At 41.1% G+C, this 20,939-nt stretch overlaps 1 protein-coding gene across 1 annotated transcript in view; it reads left to right on the top strand.

Moving 5' to 3' along the window:
- NPSR1 (neuropeptide S receptor 1) overlaps nt 1-19,530 on the top strand; it is a 58,103-nt gene extending 38,573 nt beyond the window's left edge. Inside the window, exons 3-9 of the mRNA XM_051611042.1 lie at nt 785-888; nt 1,226-1,319; nt 5,828-6,029; nt 14,873-14,949; nt 16,975-17,064; nt 19,118-19,298; nt 19,412-19,530. Of these exons, the coding sequence (XP_051467002.1) occupies nt 785-888; nt 1,226-1,319; nt 5,828-6,029; nt 14,873-14,949; nt 16,975-17,064; nt 19,118-19,298; nt 19,412-19,505 (842 nt within the window). The 3' untranslated portion in view covers nt 19,506-19,530. The remainder of the gene's footprint in view (nt 1-784; nt 889-1,225; nt 1,320-5,827; nt 6,030-14,872; nt 14,950-16,974; nt 17,065-19,117; nt 19,299-19,411) is intronic.
- The last annotated feature ends 1,409 nt before the right edge of the window (nt 19,531-20,939 follow it).

Here is a 20,939-nt window from a genome sequence, read left to right as displayed (position 1 = left end):
AGGTGCTTTTGGAGGAGACATCTTTCTTTTTACAGTGAAATAAAAGACAAAGCAGAAAGGACATTAAATAGTTCAATATTTGGCACAGCTGGGATCAAGCCAATGCACATAGACTCTAAGCTACAGCTTCTCTAAAGCTGTATTTGACCCACACCTAACGGAACACCTGGAGGCCCTTACAGGCAACACTGAGTCCAGCACACCACATTGTCCGGCCCACCAAAAGCCCCCTCCACATCTCTCATAGACAAGCCTGAAATGTTTAGGTGTATGTGGGACTGGCACCCATAGATGGCTTTTTTATGCAGCTCTGCTCACAAAAAACAGTTAATTTTAGGCATCTTTGATATAGACCAGGACCTGTCTCCAGCCTGGGTCTGACATGGCCATCTCAGCTGGTCACCTCATGTCCCTTTATAAGCAATAGAGAGAAGTCACTTTAAGGGTGCAACTCATCCAACCCATTTGCAACACCAGTCAGGCTGAACTGCAGCCCAGAGGGCAGCAGCAAGTCTTGCTCATGAGAAACCAGTTTCAACGCTTGCAGGAATCTTGACCTACGTTGGTGTTAAATTAAGAAAGCAAGAAAATAAATACCCAAAACTTTAAAATGTTTTCTGAGTTTTTCCCAGCTCCTCTAGTATGCTGGGCTGACCAGCAATGGTATGACTGACCTCAAGGCTGGGGGAGCTGATACACCCCGAGGGTCATACCTGCCTCTGTGGCTCACCTGCAGTTACGTGTTTGCTTCTTTTAATGCTTCTTCATTTAATTTTCTTGGCAGATTCATTCACAGGACTCATAAACATAATGACTGACATCATTTGGCGCTACACTGGAGATTTCATGGCTCCTGATGTTGTTTGCAGAGTGGTTCGCTACTTCCAGGTATAGAAACTTTGTGCTTCCCTGTATGCCCAAGTTTTGTGGCTGTGTGTCCCCACAGCAATAAACCGTAGCAAAAACTGTGTATAGACATTTTTCTAGCATCAGCCCTGCTAAAGGCTGAAAGTGTTCATTTAAAGTTGAAACACTTTTAATTAAAGCATATTCAATCTTTTAAATTTTGTGGACAAGAAAAAGGAACAAAACCTGGGTGAAAAGAAAGGATTTATTTTTTTTTTCTCGGTAAAAGTTTTCAAACATTCCTAGTTCAGTGTTCTCACTGATGTTATTTTCTGCAACAAATGTGTCTCACCTGCTGTCTCATTACCTTTTGCCTCAGGTGGTCCTTCTATATGCCTCGACTTATGTCCTTGTGTCACTAAGCATAGACCGATATCATGCCATAGTTTACCCAATGAAGTTCTTGCAAGGAGGTAGGAGAGTTTCTGTACCTTGCTATTGCCATGGGTATTATTGGATAGTTGTTTAGTTTCCATACGCTTAATCTTGTTGCCATGAATTATTCATTCCTGCTGTAGCAACACTTGGACTCTGTTACAGTTTTCCAAATGGCAGAGGAGTTGTGGTTTCAAGATTTATTAAGCTGTACTTAGCCTTCAGCAGTTTTTACAATCATTGTGTTAGCAAAGAATAAAATGACATTTTAAAAAGTATAGAGGTTTTCATTATCTTTCAGCATTTTGAGAAGGTTATTATGGGCAAAAGCTATCCCTCATTCAACTGTACTGAGTCTAGGAGCCACAACAGCTATATTGCCTATTTATTCATACTAAAAAATAACTTGGATAGAGAGTATAGTGCTAAGAATTCACACAAGAGTTAGATAAGAGACCTTCAAAAGCTATAGCATGTAAGCTTGGACATATATTTTCTCTTACAATTTTTTCTATTTGTTATTTTTACAGCCTTCAAATACTTCCTGGGTGCATAGCAGTAGAGTTTAAAGACCATGATTTCTTTCCTACAGAGCCAAAGAGGGATGTTAAGGAAGTTCCACTGAGTGAATAAACAGAAATAGCAGGTGGGGAGGAAGTGGAAGTTAGAAGGACCATGAGGTCTGGAAGACACATTTTAATCAGATGCAATTATCATTCTTGTTTTGGAGTAATGATGACCTTTGCCAGCCTGCTCTGTTCAGGGGATCAAACTAATGGTCCTTTCTGGCCTTAAAAACCTATGAATCCATCACAGCCCAGGCAGTGGTGCAGCTTTGGCAGATGTTAAAGTCTGAAAACTTCAAATACTTGTGTGAAATTTAGCTTCATATTCCCCAGCATGCAGAGCAGCCTTTTCAGAATGGGAAGACTGGCATTGATGTTTTCTCAGTGGGTGTTGGGACACGTGGTGTGCTCTGCAGCTTCTGCTGATGTTGAGCCAGGCTGGCGATGGGCTCATCATCCACCTGAAGTAGCAACTGCCAGCTGAGCAGGGCGAGCTGTGAGACAGGTTCACTGACATCTCTTCTGCATACATGCTACAGGAAAAGCAGCACTTGTTAAATTACCACCTGGGCTTAATAAAGAATTTGATGGCTAGTCTTTGCAAGCCACATTGAAGTTGGAAAAAAGACCCCCAAACCACCTCAGATCTTTGCAAAAGCCTTTTTTTTTTTTTTTTTTTTTTTTTTTTTAACTCAGTCCTATCTCCTATACCTACACAATAATTTATTTTAATTTCTTTTTAAGAAAAGCAGACATTGCACCCAGCCAACGGGCAGCAGAGCTGTTAGCTGGGTGCAACTCTGGAGGGGAAAAACAGGCCACTAGCACAGCTAACACTGACAAAGCCCACCTGCCTCTGGCAAAGGCTGGCTACATACTGATGGACAAGCAAAGACTGTGTTCAAAGGGGGAAAGGAGGCAGCTGTAAATTCAAAAGAACTATCTAGAGAGATACATTCACCATAGCGACTTCCTGGGATATACATAAATATTCACCTTTTGCACACAGATATTCCAAGCAGAGCTATCATGTGGAGAGCTTCTAAAATGTCCTCTTAGCTATTCTGCAGACAGAGAACAGAGATTTACAAAACTTAGTTATTGGTGGTGACAAAGAGAAGCTTTAAAAACAGTTCTGAGTGAAGTTGTAGCAAATTTCTTTCCAAAATTGAGTTCTCATGCCCCAGATCATTCAGTCAAGAAACAAAAGAGTTGTTTCTCCTCACCAGTTTTAAACATTTTAATTCTATGTAGCCTCGAGTATCATTATAGAAGAAAAAATTCAAAAATTTTGCTTTGAAAAGGACCAAAAAAATAAATAAATTTAAAGTGTGACTTAGTTATTAGCCTCAGGTCATGTTAAAAAGCATTTGCAATGAGCTTTTGCACAGCTTCCAAGAAAACAAACCTCAACAGTTAAACTGCTTAAGTAATAGACAAAACCCAAGTAGGTGTAAACTGTTCGTTGCATGGGTTTGGGCTGCAAATGTCACTGAAGTCCATCAGATCAAAGAGAGTCTGGAACAGCTTGCTCTCTCTGGATTTAAAACCTGGTTTTAAAATGGCACTCACTTTATGGAACAGCAATAGCACTGCTATTCATGGTAGCAGGGAGCAAAACCCCTCCCTAGAGGTGCCTCCCGGCCACATGTTGCTGGGAGCAGGCAGATGTGCACAAAACCACCTCCACAGAGCACAGATGGTGGAAGCAGATCTAAGAGGACAGTGACATGAAAATGTCCTTTAGGAAAGTCAGTGCCAGAGCTCATAATTGTGATTCCTGCTCTAATCCAGGGTGTTAGTCTTGATGACTCCAGTATGAAAACTCCACTTAAAACAGTAATATTGCTTTTAAAGGAAAATACTGAGACTTGCTGAATAGAATATAAAGATCTAGTTATATGATTTGCCAACATTTAGAACCTATGAAAGCATTTATAAAAAACAACCTAGAAAAGCCCTGCTTGTGAGGCAGCCAATTCACATTATTCTGATAAAACAAAAATCTGTTTACTTAGATGCTATCAGTGCCCTGTTAAGCCCTTTACACCGGCAAGGCCATATTCTACCAAACAGGAGGGGCATTTAAAAACAAGAATAACTGAACATCAAATTTAATGTTTTAGAAAACACAAAGATAAAACAGCACTCTGACGTAACCTAAATTGCTCACTTCTCTTCAAACTAAGGGCATTGTTACACAGGGCAAAACAGAAAGTGTGTTATCCAAGGATGACCTTTTCCCCTTAGAAATAGACAACTAAGGCCCACTGAAGCTTGTATGTAAGCAGTTTAAGTAGCTAACTCACAATCGAAAACCCTCTGTAAGGAAATAATTTGTGGAACCTACTCTTAATATTCCTTCTGCTAAGTTTATTCTGTTATGCCCCGTCTGTGCAATATTTATAGTCTTAATCTAACCCTCTCACTTAAGCAGATGTCATCAGAGTTCCCTTAAGCCCTAGATTAGCAAGACGTTATTTTGCTGAACGTGGGTAGCATTTAAAAAGGAGCAGGATAAGTGAATATTTGCAACTGATGTTTTATAAAGCATAAAATTACTTTTTGAATGTTTCTCCCACACACTTTCATATTGCTCTTCCAGCTTCAAGGAGGAAAGTCATTCTCCTTGATATGCACAATTTAAAGTGATTTTCTGTGTCACACATGACCTCGGGTATTTTGTAGGACAATAAAGCATTTTAACACCAAAGCTTCCCAGATCAAAAAAAACTGTCCCCATCTGTTCCTCTCAGAATCTGACTCTGGAGGAATAACTGCTGCTGAGAATCACTGGTACTCCACAGATCAGCCCTTTTCAACCCCACTTTTTGGCTAGAGCTACCTGGATTTTAGCCAGAAGATGGAGATCTGTGAAAATGAAAGCCTTGGAGTTGTTTGCTCTTACCCATGGATTTTTACAAAATCCCATGGGTGCCACCAGACATCATTTGATTTCCCACCAGTTTTCCACATTTGGCAGCAGATGGGATCAGAACTCAAGAGGAGAAGTAGACCAAACCTGCCAAATGCTTTGGGATCCTTCAGCTCCTGATCTTCTCCAACAAGTCCAGCAGGATGTCCTAGTCCATGTCTGTTGTGGCAGATAAAACAGAGCTGAGCACTTGAGCACCAGCCCACCTTCATCTGCCCTGTTTCATTGTTAGCAGTCCACCCTTGGCAAGGCTTTGGCACATGCCTATCAGCAGGAGCTGAGTTTGGTCCTCACCATGATGCAGACAACTGCAAGATCTGTCCGGGCACTCCAGGGCCGTGTTTCTTTGGGTCGATAAAGCTGCAGCTGGAGTTAAAGGAAGCTGGTTGTGCAATTTTGTTCTGATCCTGAACCGAAGTTTGTTTTGGCTTTTTTCCTGGTGGAAAATGTTTTGTGAGCTTCTTCATGACAAGATACATCAAAATGTTTAATTTCCATTCCAATGAGGGTATTTCCCCTGTCAATACATCCAGTATGCTCCAACTTAGTCTATGTTTTAAGTAGCCCTTTCCAGTCTCAGCCTTCCTCTGTTACCTGTAGCACAAGGGCTCCTTCTTCTTTTCTGTCTCTGTGTCCTCCTGCTGACCACCACTTTGCTGGGCTAGGGTGAAAGTGTGTGGTAGGGCCAGCCTGTGGCCCTTTGCACTCATTCATGATGTCTTGGTGGCACAAAGGAGCCACTTACACCTCATGTTTCTGCCTTGCTGACCATGACCAGTATGTTCTCCTAGTGTTTCAGACTCCATGGGCTCTTAATATCTTTAAATTAAGTATGTAAATTACAAACCCATAATAAGGTGACTTTTTATTGTGAGAAGGAGATTGAAATCCCTGTTCTCCTTTGCAGTTTTTTCAGCATCAGCTGCAGCCCAGAACTGCCTTATTTCACCCAGTTTCTTCTTCCTGACTTTCTCTCACTGTTGCTACAAGGTACCAGTCATGCCAGCACCCCCATTAACACTGTCTGTTTGACTCTGTTGCACAGAAAGACAAGCAAAAGTTCTTATTGGAGTGGCCTGGAGCCTCTCTTTCCTGTTTTCCATACCGACTCTGATTATTTTTGGGAAACGGCAGCTCTCCAATGGGGAGGTACAGTGCTGGGCTCTCTGGCCTGATGACTCCTACTGGGTACCCTACATGACAGTGGTGGCTTTCCTGGTGTACTTCATTCCTCTGATCATTATCAGGTAAGCCTGAATTGCAGTCAGCAAGCGTGTGGCGAAAGCTGTCAAGTGTGCAATCACCTTAATGCTTTAATTTCTACTCTTTCATTCATTTCCACACCTGCCTTACAGCTGCTTCAGTTTTTATCACATCATGCACAGGTCACTGGGCTAGCCCTGGATGTTTTCCATGCAGTATTAATAGCCAGAAACATTTTATCTGGGAGAAAAAAAAAATAATTAAAAAAAAATGGACTGCATCTCTACGTGTGTCCACTTATCTCCACATATTCAGGCTTGAAACATAACTTTACAAATCCAGTAAGAATGTCTAGACAAAACCTAGTTTTAATAAAAGATCAGGAAACCACATTTAACACTAATTAAACTAAAATTAACTTAAAGTTCTCTAAAGCTTCATAGTACTAAAAGAGTATTTCTTCACTCAGATGGGAAAGAAATCTCCAAATGCTTCAAGCTATCGACCACTCCTAAAATATAAGCAAATAGAATTTGTCCTGTTTTTTGATGGGAAACCTGAGCTGCAAATATTTGAGAATTATTTGCCCAAAATCACAATCTGCAGCTGAACCTGCTGACCTCTGTCAGTCAGTCAATATCCCAGACTGTGCTTAGGGATAAGTGAATTTTATGGCCTCCCTCTGGGATGCTGCCATTAGCCATGGTTAAATAAAAATTATCTAGTCATGAGGAGCTACTAATGCAAAGGAGCCATCACAAACTGATGTGGAAGGGAAGTGAGGCTTCTTAACTGCCTTGAAAGGCTGCCAATGGCAGTAACTTTTTTTTCTGAGCCCAGATACTTTCCTTTCCTTTATTTCCCCTTTAGTCTTTTCCAGTAGCAGTATTACAATAGGATTTTTCAGTGTCCATCTCCTCTTAGTGGCAAAGAAGACTTATTTGGACTCCTTTTGTTCCCTATAATTTGGTGACATGCTGTCTGGGCTGTCACCAGAGGAGCTATGTTTGCATGTCCCTTGAACATTTCTCATGGTCCATCTGCTTTTCCAGCAGGTGATGAGCCATGAGTCTCCATGATGTTGCTCATCATTAGCACCCCAGGTGAGAGCAGGGTGGAGGGGTTGATCAGGACTGGCTACATAAGCTAAATGGTAAAAACCACGTCATTATTTTTAGTTCCTTTCCAGTTGAGCTGTGCCTTCAGGTTTCTTACTATTTAATCACAGAGATTAGGTTCTGCAGCTTTTAATGGAAACAAGTTTATCTCTAATAGAACCAAAGCCACAGGAGCATGAAAACCATGGTGCTGGAACTCATCTAGATGATTTTTTGAGACAGATTCAATGTTGACCAGTGTTGGTCCCTGAAGAGAAGGGACAATTTTTATATTTTGCTCATAACACATCAGTTTGCTAATCCTTCCATTTTTGTGCAAGACTGTACAGACATACAACAAAATAATGAGAAGTTCTCCTTGAGGAAAGGACATGATGGCAATAAAGAAAAACTACTCCCATATTATCCAATTGCTCTTCCTTCCTAGACAGGGTCATTTCTCTTTGTATGCTTGCCTGTATCTTAAAATCAGTCTAGTTTTAAATACTACAAAAACTTTTATTTGGATTATGTAAAAAAAAATATGTGGATCTGCCGCTTAGCACTAGCAGCAAAAAGAGTAAATGCACACAGAAGAGACAAAAAGTGATTTAACTGTGCAAAAGAAATGGCACTAGAAAACGAGGAGGCTGGCTGTTACTGTGAGAGGAGTTCTGTTACGAATTTTCTCAGGTAGCAGCCACCAGGAAATTCTAGCCAGCACCTGAAGTGTTACAGGAAAAGGCCCATAGCTTGTTTAGTTAGCACTCATTCCACAGGTGTGTGAAACAACTCTTTCAACACTCAAGCTTACAGATCCACACACTTTCTACTACAGATCAGCCACCCCTTCTTACATGGCATATATACTTGTTTGGAAAAAAAAGGCAAGCTACAAAGAAATCAGGTTACCAGAGCTACACTCCCCTCCTCCCTGCCAAAAGAAGATTCTCAAACCAGATTAGCTCTGTGACTTGTTTTACAGTAAATCCCCAGAGACAAGAAGGTGAAAAAGACACGAGGGAAAGGGAAAGTCAGTAAAACTGGCATTTCATGAGATTGCCCTGACAGCTGAGACTTGAATAAAGCATCCTAAAATTTTTGTAGCTTTAACCTTAAGTGACTTTCACATGAAGAGTTTATAGCAGGACAGGAATTTAAAACACTGGCCTTGGAGCCACAGAGCAGACCAGTGCCCATAGCCTGCCCAAACACGTTCCTGGTTTCAATGAACACTACAACAAATGTTCCCACCTCTTTGCCAGCACAAGTTACATTCTTAACAGATCCTAAGTTTTACCAGAAACTGGTAGGAGGGAAGGAGGATGAGCCTTGGAAGTATTTTTTTTCTGCCCATTTATTTCTAGTTGTCAGTGATGCTATTTTCTTCAGAATAGAGAAGATTGTCTAAAACCTCATAAAAAGAGGATTATCATCAGAGCAAGGTCAGCAGAGAAACTGTGAGCAAATGCCATGCAGTTTTTTTAGAACATATTTTAAAGTCTCAAGCATACAATTGAAGGTTGCAACTTCCCAGCTGATGCATCTGTAAAGCATCTGTCAACATAACCTCAAGAAGTGACATCAATTTCTTTAGCATTTCTCAGCAGTCCAAGAGTTTAAACCTAATCCACCTAATGTGGCTGCAGCATATAAATACTCTGGTAAGCAGTTTGCAGCTAAAGAACAGCAGGAATGGCTGTTATTGTCGGCAGGGACTTGATTTCTCTGCAAAAGTTTTGTTCCACCAAATACTTTCAGAGACATGGTAGGTTTGATGGCAAACAAGATGATGTTTCAGAAGGGTGAGTGAGAGAGAACATGTATACCCTAGTTGTGTGTTACTCTGTCAAAAAGATTAATTATAAAAATGATAAGTGTTATTTAGTAAATGAAGGAAGGCATTTTTGTTTGCTTTTTCTGCTTTTTTTTTTTTTTTTAATTTAATGGCCTTTCACTGAGGATGTTATTAAGGAAAGGCCATAACATAACAATGGAGAGACAACCCATAAATGTGCGAATGAAAAGTCAAGGATCAGTATCTAAGAAGCTGGGAACACAAATAAACCAGGAGCCAAGGCATACACCACACTTACTGAGGACGTGAGACAGGGTGCACACAGAGTAAGAATAAGACCTTTCCTGTAATAGTTTGTTTTGTTTGGGCAGCTGCTTTTATTTTCTCTGCTGAAACACTCACATTTAGCTGCATGGCAGGTGCCTGATACAATGTGGGACACTGGCTGGCAGAGTTAATTCTTAATTAGTTCTGCCACCTGAATCTGCTGGAAGCCTAACCTCCAGAGCAAAGCAGTTCACTGATGACAGCACTTTTCCTGGTGCAATTCATTCAAAGTGCATACAGAGCATAAAATTTTACTTTTCAGGTGTAGGACTTAATTCTGCACTAGTTATGCTGCTTTGGCTGAATGGTTTTCACTTGCTACAGTTCAGGTACCACCATCTTTTAAGCTTCTCTCATCCATCCCTTAGCTGTCTCAGCAAAGCTGATGTCACATGTTCCTGACACAGGCTTCAACTAACTCACAGGAGTTGTGATTTTCATAACACCATGGCCCATAGAATTAATTATTTAGCTGATAACCTTATGCTTAGCCTGGAAAACCCTTCTACCTATGATCTAATCCTCCAGACGTGGTGTGAAGAACCCTATAGCTTCCAAGCCAAAAGACAAAACAGAAGTAAACAACAATCTGTCACTTAACTCATCTATAAAAAGGCAATCTATGAACAAAACTGCAACAGCTCTGTCTGAAAAATTTTAATACTTTGGAGGTCTGTTCTCACCACTCCTTCACAACTGGAGAATCAGCAATCAGTTATCAAATAGCTTGTGGTTTTGTAGCAAATTTTTTATCCAATTACAAAATAAAGGAACAAGACCTGAATAATAAAACGAGAATGAAAAGCTGTGACTAGATTTTTAACCCAAGTTTGTGGTTGTTTTTGAGAGCTGAGAAAAGAGGAGAGTATTTTTTCTTTTCATGTAGAAGCCCTCCTCCTCCCAGCTATCTCAGTGTAAGCTGGATCATGCGTCAGGTTCTTCTTTATAACACTTAAAAATCTGGCCTGTCATCTCTTATTTAGACTAATCTACCACTTCTTCTGCACTTGACATCATCAGCTTACCAAGCCCCAGAAAATTCATTAGGTAGTTTGCAATAATTAGTTCTCTTCTTATTCTGGGACAAGTGTCATCAGATAAAAGCAAAATCATTTCCCCAACATAAGGTATGCCAACCAAAGCTCAAAGGGTATCTATGATAGTTGAATACCTCTGGGTCCTTGCTGAAAGGAGGTTAAATCTGGGTCAAATCAAAATTACAACCTTCTCTCCTGGAAATATTTGCATCTGGCCCCCTCAGGTCCTGTGAAGGGGAGACAAGAGAGCTACTGGGTTTCTGTTCTGTATTGCTACTCTGTGCCAAAACATAACTATATTCTGGCAATTCAGAGTCATCTTCTCTGTTGTTCAAGATTTCCAAATATATTTTCTATATTTTAAGTGATAAATGTAATACATAGACTTTTTCTAATATAATTCCAAATTCAGGTTTAAAAAAATTGCAGAAGTTCCTCTTGAAACATGGAGGAAAATATGTCCATCTGCTGCTTAAAAACAAAACTCCAAAAAGAACATTTGCTTTGGAGCTGTAGAAAAATAATTAGAAGGGAAAAAACAGAATCAGCTGAAAAGTATGGAACCAAAATGAAGGTATTGTAATGAAATAAAAATAACAGATTAAATAAAAGGTTTTTGTCTTAATTTAATCAAATAAAGAGATTTAAAAAAAAATATTAAAATACCATAAATCACTTTTTGAGCTTGATTCAACAAGCACAATCATTCTGCCTGCAGTTTCTATTTCTAAATAACAAAGCCTAGATCTTGCACATATGTTTTAATATCTGCCTGTCTAGTCACTTACCCATTACACATGCCTATAATGGTCCATACATATGAAGTTACATATGCCTTTTGTGTTTGGATAAATAGAGTTGTAAATCAGCTATGATAAAACACAGCTGCATCACTTTGCACAAATAAAGTACAGGGAACAATAGACAATGCTGGGTGATAAATACAAGCAATTAGGAGGGAGCTTATGTGTACTTTTTCCCATTGTAAAGGCTCATTTTACTAATAAATAGTGAAGCTCGGCGGGATGTTATCATACTGCAATCACTTGTTTTAAAAAGTGTTGGCACATCAATAACTCCGAAGATTGTTAATATTAATACATAACTTTACTCAGAGACATTTTATTTTCCAAAATGAAAGTGATCTAGAAATTAAAATAAAGATGGAATGGTACTATTCAAAGTAGCATTTGCATGACTAGCCATATTAGCAACTTACATAAACAAAGAATGCTGTAATTACTAATGGGGTCAAATTAAACAACACCATTAACAAAAAACATGCTAGAGCGAACACAAATCTTAGTCCTTCAGATTTGAATCAGGCTAAATTGCTTTTAGAGGTGCAATGAATTTACCTTGCTGAGTTACACCCACAGTCTGTACCATATTCTTGTATTTTCCTGCCACCTCTACAGATACACATCTTATCAGGACTAGGAAAACCACCGCATTTTCAGACCAACATCATGCCCTTTCTGTCCTGTGGTCCTCACAGCCCGAGTGGCTCCTTCTCAAAAAGTCTTGGATTATTTTTCTATCCAGGTTTGACTACTCCTCATGAGATCTTTCTTCCCTTTCTTTAGTCTCTTACATAAAAATAATGGGCCGTAACAACTCATAGAATATTTTAATATACTAGTATGCATTAAAATGACCGCAGCGCATACTTATTTAAGCCTGGAGGGCCAGTGCACCACACACAGACACAAAAAAATCTAACAACATGTGGACTTAAAGAACTATACATTGTTTGTCCAGGTGCTTTCAGTGGAGACAGAAGCAAGCAGCGTGCAGGCGTGTTACATGTGCTGGAAAATGAGGATTGTGGCAATGACAGGCTTGCCGTGCATGTGTATGTGCTGTGCTCTTACACCTCAGCAGTGAAGGCTGACTAGCTTGATGTCAAGAGGAAGGAAATGGATTATGATATAGCCAGAATGGTGCAGACCATTGCCAAATGCCCTCTTGTCCTTCTGAACACCAGCTGTCATCTGTCACCCTCTACTCTTTGCTCATCTACCATTTCATTTTCCATCAAGTGCGTGTTTCTTTTCACCCTTTGGAGATGTCACCAACCACCACATCATCCCCCAGCTACCTCTCACAGAAAGAAAGAAGCTACAAATGCATTCTAGAAAAATAACTGCTTTTTCCTTCTAAAACAAAAGCAAAACCTAACCAAAACAACAACGCTCCTGGTCCATAAGTGCTCTCCTTTTATTGTTGTGGCTTTAAAACACACAAGCAGTTGCCTTTTACTATCTTAAGCTACAGATGACACATTTCTGGAAACTTCGGTTTTCTAGCTCCATGCCAGCATAGCTGGGGAAATAAAAAGATTAGGCACTAATAACATCTGGAGTTTCAGAGAGATCAAAGCGTAAAAGCATAATTTTGGTTGGCAAAATGGTCACTGGGAAGTGTACCTGGTCTGACAAGTGACTCCTCTTTCCTGACATGCACCCTGAGCAGCTTTACACCACATCCAGTCCTCTCCCAATAAGATCCAGCTATAGAGAATAGAAAGACAAACAGAGGCAAAAGCACCAGTGCAAATCCACTATGTTGGCAGCGCTTCAGAAGCCACTGAATTAAACTGGGGATTAAACTTTCCCCCGGATTTCTAAAAAGTAAGGATTCAAAACGTCATGTAATCTCATACATTAAATATCAAGTGAATACAGCCACTATAACTGCATCTGGCAAAAGGGGTGCTCCTCCAGACTGCAGCCAAGGGAACAGGATTTCTGGGGTCAGAGAGCAAGACAGTGAGGAGCCTCACTTCATAACTCAATCCCTGTGGCACTTGGCAGAAGTAGAGAGTCTGAATATTTTTACTATGGAGTTAGGCTCCTGCTTCCTGATGCTTCAGCAGCTCTGAAAGCATCCTGCTGGACACATGCAGGTCTACATCACGGGGGCTGTTATTTCAACTGCAAATAAAAAGGTCAGGCTAGAGGTAGCAGGCTGGAGAGAAAATAGTCACAGGAGTTTTAGGAGCCAGCTGGAAATTTTCCTGAAATGACAACAATTATCATGATAACACATTCTTATCAAAAGGAGAAACTGTACATGAATTTTCCACCATTGTCAGTACAAAGGAATTTTTGAGTGCATCAAATGATATATAAACAGGTTTTTGAAAAGCCAGGACATGAAACGAAAATGTTTAAGTCAGCTGGGAGCCACACTGGACATTTGAAGGGATTGAGGGCAAGTTGGAACCCACAGCAGATGCATGCAAAACCCTCACAGTGCAAGTACACTAGTGCTCTGGTGCACAGCCCAGGGTGCATGTTGAACACCAGCTCTCACCTATTGAGCCTGGGAGTAAGATAGCTCAAACTTCCACAGAAAGGAAACCTCCAAGGCACACAAATATTGCCTTTGCAGGCATCTCTAGCTATTGAGGATTTTGTAGGAAAAGACCATATATCCGTCTGAAAGCTCTAATAAGAATAGTGTCTCTTCTTACAATAAAAATAAACCATGTGATGGTAAGACACATTTTGCCTCTACAAACACCCTGAAACAATCTCCCTAGATGCACCTTTCTTCACAGAGTCAACACTGAGCTTTATGGCAACTAATGGTCAGGATGCCCCAGCCCCCCCCAGAACACTGTGGTGGATTGCAAACAGCATACAATTATTTCTGTCACAATGCTTGGTTTTTACATCAGGAAAACATGACCACATGAGGGCTGAAGTATTTTTACATTAGTTTTTGTCTTCCTTAGCAGACTGAAAAGGAAAACAGCAGTCAACAGTATGCTGTTGCTTAGTGATTGTAGCTGCACATTATGCACGCTGGCAGAACAGGCAGACAGATCAAGACCTCATACTTTTCTTAGGCAAACTGCAGAAAAGGTAACATCCTCCCTCAGGATGTGAGTAGAAACAGCTCTTCAACTTGGAGGAATTATTTTTACCCATTTTATATTAAATACATGTAATTCCAGTTTTGTTATCCCCTAGGGCAAGGTAATAACTATTGGAGCTTACTGTGGACTAGGGCACTTTTCATCTTTCCTATTAGAAGTGTATGTATATTCCCCTCTAAATGTGCAAATTGTGGTGGACCTGGTTTTTTTAATCATCTAGCTCTTCCCATCTACCTGATGTTTTTGTCCTCCTCGATTTCCCCAGGACTTTGAGACCTGAACATGAGCACCATGTTATTTAACTGCATTTCAGGATCTTGCCCCTGCAGAATTTCCCAGGGTACCATTTTATTTTTCAGCTTCATACTCACAAATTAACACCAGAAGTGTACATGCAGCAAAATTAGATCCCTGCCCTTGCTTCCCCCATTTCAGTGTTAGTGTCCTGGGGCTGGTATCTGGCAAACTATCTCAAAATCCCCATCAAGTTCTTGCCTGTGAGTTCTTGGCCAAATCACTGCATTCCTCTGAGCTTCAGATTTGACATCACCAAAGCCAGGACAATGGCTCTCTCCAGGGAGAAAACTCTTGTTGTTGTTGTTGTTATTATTATTCCTATGGAATTCCATCATCTCTTTGAGCTCCTTACACATAAAGAAGTGTATTAATAGAGCACAAATGACTGGGATGTCAGTTAAATTTACTGTGCTTCATAGTATGAGTGACTATTTCCTTTCTGTAGCGTTATATACTCAATCGTGATTCGAACCATCTGGATGAAGAGCAAAACTCGTGCTGTCATCATATCCAGCTGCCCTGGTGAGTCTAAGCACACACGTCTTCAGTCTTGTGACTTGAATCCAACCAGTCCCCCAGATTCTAGAACACTTGGACATGAGGTGATGTGTTGGGCCCCCATCACCACATTGGGAATCAGGTTTTTGTAATTGCTCATTCATAACTCTTTCCTACGTTATTTACCTTCTTGGCACTAATTCCCCTTAAGAGAATTGCAGAAATAAAATCTGCAAAAAAAAAAGAATTAAAAAATAAAATTCCATATTCTAGAACTTAGAATCCTTATTCCTAGCACTTAGCCCATTTTCAGATTATTTTTTTTTTTCCTAGTATATACTTAGATAACACTTTTGCTGTGTTTTCACATTCCCTTACAAGTCTGGATTTTGGTCATGCTCAGAAATACCGGGCTATGGAAAGCCATAAAATGAGCTGAGCTTTCTGTCCCAAGACCATAAACATTTTGGGGGGTTGGACCTAGATGATCTTTAAGGTCCCTTCCAACCCAAACCATTCTATATTTCCATGATTTTTTCACTGTTCTGAGTTATTTGGGCAAAGAGCATAACTCATTTCAAGATCCTCACTTGTCAGCTGCTTTGCCTATTAGTTATGAAGAAAAGTATGTTCATTTATGCCAGTATGTTTTACAATATGACTGTAAGAGCACACAACCAGCTAGTGCAGCCAAGTGGTGAGTGGAAAGACACTAAACCACAGGAACCATGTTGCTGGTACTTGCTTGAAGCAGGATCATGGATCATGTCTGGTACAGGGGGAAGTGTCCTAATGTGATGTTGCACATATTCAGATATCCTTGAGTCATATCTTGACATCTGTCAGTTATAATCTAAGATTTACTCCTCCTTTGAGCGGCTTGAGTAGTACTGATTCCTAATGATCCTGCCTTCACAAGGCAAACATCATTAACTGGTCTTGAAAAAGAGATGTCATACCTCTCATTCAGGAGGTGCATTGTGTTCTATAAGGCTCCAAGGGATTTCCAGTGATATAGCAAATGAACTAATTTCAAGCTTATACATGGTATGTTTCACTTAAAATAAGCCCAGATTAATTTTATGTATATTTACTTCTTTGTAAATGACACAGCCTTGGTATGCTGTTTTTACAAGAGGTGCAAGAAGTCATGTACACAGAGTTATTTCCAATTAGATTAATCAAAATTTCAGTCCTAAGTTTGGACTACAAGAGTTTAAAAGATGGTTTGATAAAAAATTACCTGCCTGTGTATTCACTGTGGTTAACCTAGTTATTCTGACCCAGCTACATGAACAGCAAGTTGACATTAGTAGTGAGTACAGACATATTATTGCAATCCTGCTGGTACTGCTATTCAAAGGTAGATCTTGATTCTCAGAGGCACTAGTATGACTTCAGAGGAAATGAGATCAACCAGCTTTGGAGTGAGACTGAATAAAATTTGCTTCTCAATTCAAGCCACACTTCATTTCTGAAAAGGTAGTCTAACAGCATTTCATATTTCATTTCTGAGCCAACATGGAGAGCAAAGTGCGTGACTGATTATCCAAAAGCATAAAAAGGAGTAAGAGCTGAAGGGAATGGAATATGCAGTTTGAAAAATCTTTCTGACTGAAATGCAGTTAAAAGTGAACAGTTAGTCTGTTCTGTTAGGTTGCTTCTTCTCTTTCAGAAAATGTCTCCTAGAACACCCCTCTGGTTGCATTTTTGTAGCTGTGATGGTGCATGGTTTGTATTAGACTGATGCAGTTGGACACCCAGGCAGTGGTTCTCCTGACTCAGTGTTGAGGACCAGGAAAACCCAGTTGCCACAATCCTTCAGAAAGACCTCTTATGCTTACATATCCCCTTTTGATTTTGGGTGGCTCGTGTTTTAAGCATCCACCTTGAGCAGGCTTGCAAGATGACAGATTTCAGGAACTACTGAGCCCTTGCCTGGCACCAAGGAAGGGTGGCTTCATATCACTGTCCTGCCTGTGGAGATACGCACTGACACATCCATACACCACCCCTGCTCTTTTACCAGCTGAACTGCTCTTTCCCCAGGTGGCAAAACGTCTGCTGGTTACACCAGTCGTGGGTTCATATCCAGGGCGAAAGTGAAAGCAATCAAGTACAGCATTGTAATTATCCTTGGTAAGTGAAAAGCCCCAAAGCAGGTAGCTAGGGAGGATGTTGATGTTAGGAAGTAGGTCTTCCTCAGCACCTCCTGTCATCAGCAATGTAGAGTAGATGGCTCAAAGAAGCTTTACTTGGACCTTCTGACTTGCCTCCTGACCTAGTCCTCCTCCTCTCCTCTGGCTGATAAGCTCCTAATTTAGGCACCTGGCATAATTATATGCACAGCCCTCCACTTGCATAAAAAATAGTAAAGGAGGGACATTGCCTAAAAAGAACAAAGGAAGCGCTCGTTTCTTTCCCATGCAGGTTGTCAGAAGAGTTGCAACTGGGTTGTCTTTTAGACTTAGAGACTATGTATGGCATGTTAGGTGCTGAGGCAGTGCAAAGGAGAGGAAGGAGAGGCAAGGGATGCAGAGCAATTGTCAAAAGCTTGTCGCCTGCCAAGGTGGAAAGAATGAGCTTTCCTTTCTTGACCAGGCAGCAGATGACTCACTGAAGGTATCTTTCATATCCCTGGCAGAAGGCCTTATTCTGATTGAATTAGGAGGCTGACATTCTATCTTGACAAAGAAAGGCAGCATCAAACAGGGCTTGTGATTAGCTATCAGAGGTAGGCAGGAAGGTGACCAAAGCAATTTATTCCCAATGGCTGACATCCATCCCTCATGAAAAGGAGATTGCTCCTCTTTCCAATGCTACACAAAATTCTGAGTGGATGACATTGTGATAATAGCTACTACTAAGGTGCTTAGCTCACTGTTTAGTGGTAGCATCTGCAGACACAAGAGAGGCCAGCGTGATTCCTGCTTTTCAGAAGTCCAAGAACAGCTTCTCCATGTCTGAACTTTTCTGCGTGGCAATCAGAGAAAGCTTTTGTCAGAAATTACTACTATCACAATGCCATCAGATGTCAAGAGCTCGCCTAGATGCTCAGTATTTCAAAGGACCTTGATAATGCTAGGCACCCAGCATCTTATGACATGCAGATTCAGGCACAGATTTCTCTAAAGCCACTTGAAGTACTGCACAGTCAGTGCTATGATCTGTACACTGACAAGGGATATTGCTGTTGTGCTGGTATCTGTGCCTAGATGCTGCTGGTTTGGTTACTCTGGGAAACAGAAGGGGAGTTTGCTTCTTCCTTGCACATTCATTGAGTGCTCCATTAACTAGGAAATACTGACTGCAGCAACAAGAAACCAAGCATGGGGTCACCCTGCTGTCTCGTTTGAGTCAGGGAGAGATCCTGTGTCTGATCTCACAGATACCCGAACATTTGCAACTCAGGTGCTTAGGACTTAGTTGAGTGAACTGCCTGTCCCAGCATTTCTATGAAAATCTTCAATCAAAAGGCCTTGTGAAATGAGATGACAAAGAAATCTGAGGGACAGATTCATTCCCTATGCCTGCAAATAAAGGTAAACCTGTGGCTTCTTTATTTCTACCGTCTCTGAACAAAAACAGGGGCTATGAACAATGCAGTCCTCTCCTTCCTCAATTTCATCTCTCAAACTACAGTATGGGAATTATGGTTGCTCCATAAACAGAGCGCCTCCAACCAGCATGCCAAATGACATGTTGGTCTGCCCTAATGTGGTGTGAAAAGGTGTCATTCCTTGCTCCTGGATGTCTAAGAGCCCTTTTTTAATAGGTGGCTATGACAGGCAGCACTGTCACGGAGCAGCATTTTGGTGATGTGTACATTTACACTGGCTGCTCACTCAGGGGACCATTAAAAGAGCACTTCAGTATAACTGATGATGCTTTAACTGGCTACCTACTTACCCTTTATGTGTTGTGTAACATTCAAAAGTGCCTTGATATGTCTAGAGGGAGCACTCTAAACATTTAGAGGAGCAAACAATCTATTTTACAGGAATTAAAATAGATACAAATAAGAGCACAATCTAATAACTATTATCTTAAGTAAGGCCCCGAATAGGGAGAGATTGTTTTTGCATGAACAAATATTTATGTGTTATGACATTCTCTATGTGCCTGTGATCACCCCCCCTAAATAGCTAAGCTGTATAGTGTCAGACTCTCCCTCTCTCTGTCTCTCTTCCAGCATTTGTTCTCTGTTGGAGCCCTTACTTTCTTTTCGATATCCTGGACAACTTCAATGTACTCCCTGAGACCAAAGAACGCTTCTACGCATCCGTGATCATTCAGAACCTCCCAGCCTTGAACAGCGCCATCAACCCCCTCATCTACTGCCTCTTCAACAACCGCCTCTGCCCCCCTTTCGAGTATCACTCCTTTACTGTCACTCTGACTACCTCCTAAGAAAAGAGGGAACATACATACACAGCCCCTAAACTGACCACCTGTTTTAATTCTGACCTTTTCTTATTTTCTTTAGGGAAAGAAGAACACGGAGGCTGGGGGAAACTTTCCGGGACAGGAGCTATGGAGGGCAGGAGATGCAGGTCCTGTCCAAACCAGAATACATCTAGGGCAAGCTATGCTCTGCAAAGCTACTCCAGGACCTGTATAAAGGAAAGCAGAGGTCCCCAAGAAGCCACAGCCACCATCAGTGGACACTAGCTGCTGAGAACCTGCCCTTTGCTGCTGTTGAGCAGCCCATGCATTTTGGAACAGCATTGCAGCTTCAGCAATCGCACACTGCTGGTGCCAAACTCAGTACAAGGGGTTTGCATGCCACTGTTGTAAGGCCTCATCTTGGCCCCCTCTTTTCAAGCACGCTGTAATATATGTGTACTCTGAAGAGCAAAAAACAGTGTAAGTGGTGTCTAGTCAGTCTTCTCTCTATTTTTCAGCAGTCACTGAAAGCCATACCATATCGTTCATATAACTGATAAAGTGTGTTTACAAATAATTACAGGGTAAGGACTCTGCTTAAAATGAGAACACTGGCACTTTTCCAATGAGAACACATCACCATCACTCTATGTAATTATATGTGGGATTTGTACACAGACACTTGTGAAGTGATACCCAGAGAAGAGAGGACTGAAGAGCTGGGTTATTGCCTCCCACCTCCCCTGGCCCCACTCCCTCAGCTCATGCCAGTCCTTCCAGCCACACCATCCCTGCAGTTTGTCCTCCCCACCCCATATTTCCCTGCTGTCCTACCTTGGCATGTTGGTGGCACCCTAGGGTCCCTGCAGGGCTGCCACATGACACATCCAGGCAGTAATTTGTTTCTGGGATACTGAGTGAATGAAGCATTTGCCAGCCCCTCTTAGCCCCCATGGTGCATTGTGTGTGTGTAGATCCTCAGATGCTTCTGCAACAAAGGCCTTGGAGGTCTTTTGGGGGCCCATACAGGACACTTCATTAGCACAGATCAGTCTCACTGCCCACACAGCAGCATTTCCCTGGCTCGTGACCTCTGTAATTCATCCACGTCACTTAAATCACACAGGGAACCATCCACATCTTTAGACAATCTCAGAGCTGGAAAAAGTTCCAAGTAAAACCATAAAACTCTAATTACATTTAGAAAAAAACTACCTGTTGATGGTAAACTTGTAAACAGTCTTGTAAAGTCACTGTATGGTCCAAAGAGCACAGGCATCTGGCAGAGCTTTGCTGCACAACACCCCAAGCACCCCCTTCCCCAGGCCTAGGGGCATCCTCCCATCACATGGTTCTCAAGTTTAAGGATAAACCTCACACAGGTTCAGCAGACGGATGGATGATATGGAAACTTCATGTGTTCATTTTTCCACAATGCAGCTTAAAGTGCTTTTATGGTGATACAGTAACAAGTTGCAGGGCAAGTCTCTTTGTTTCCTCTCTGCAAAAAAATTTGCATCTTATGTAATTGGAGTCAGTTTAAATAGGAGGGGTTTTTTATTATTATGATCCTTTGCAAGGAGTTTGTTCCCTGCAAAACAAGAAATGAATAAAAATTTTTAATAATT

Source organism: Apus apus, chromosome 2 (assembly GCF_020740795.1).
Source record: "Apus apus isolate bApuApu2 chromosome 2, bApuApu2.pri.cur, whole genome shotgun sequence".
Lineage (NCBI taxonomy): Eukaryota > Metazoa > Chordata > Aves > Apodiformes > Apodidae > Apus > Apus apus.
This window is presented reverse-complemented; position numbering and strand designations above follow the sequence as displayed.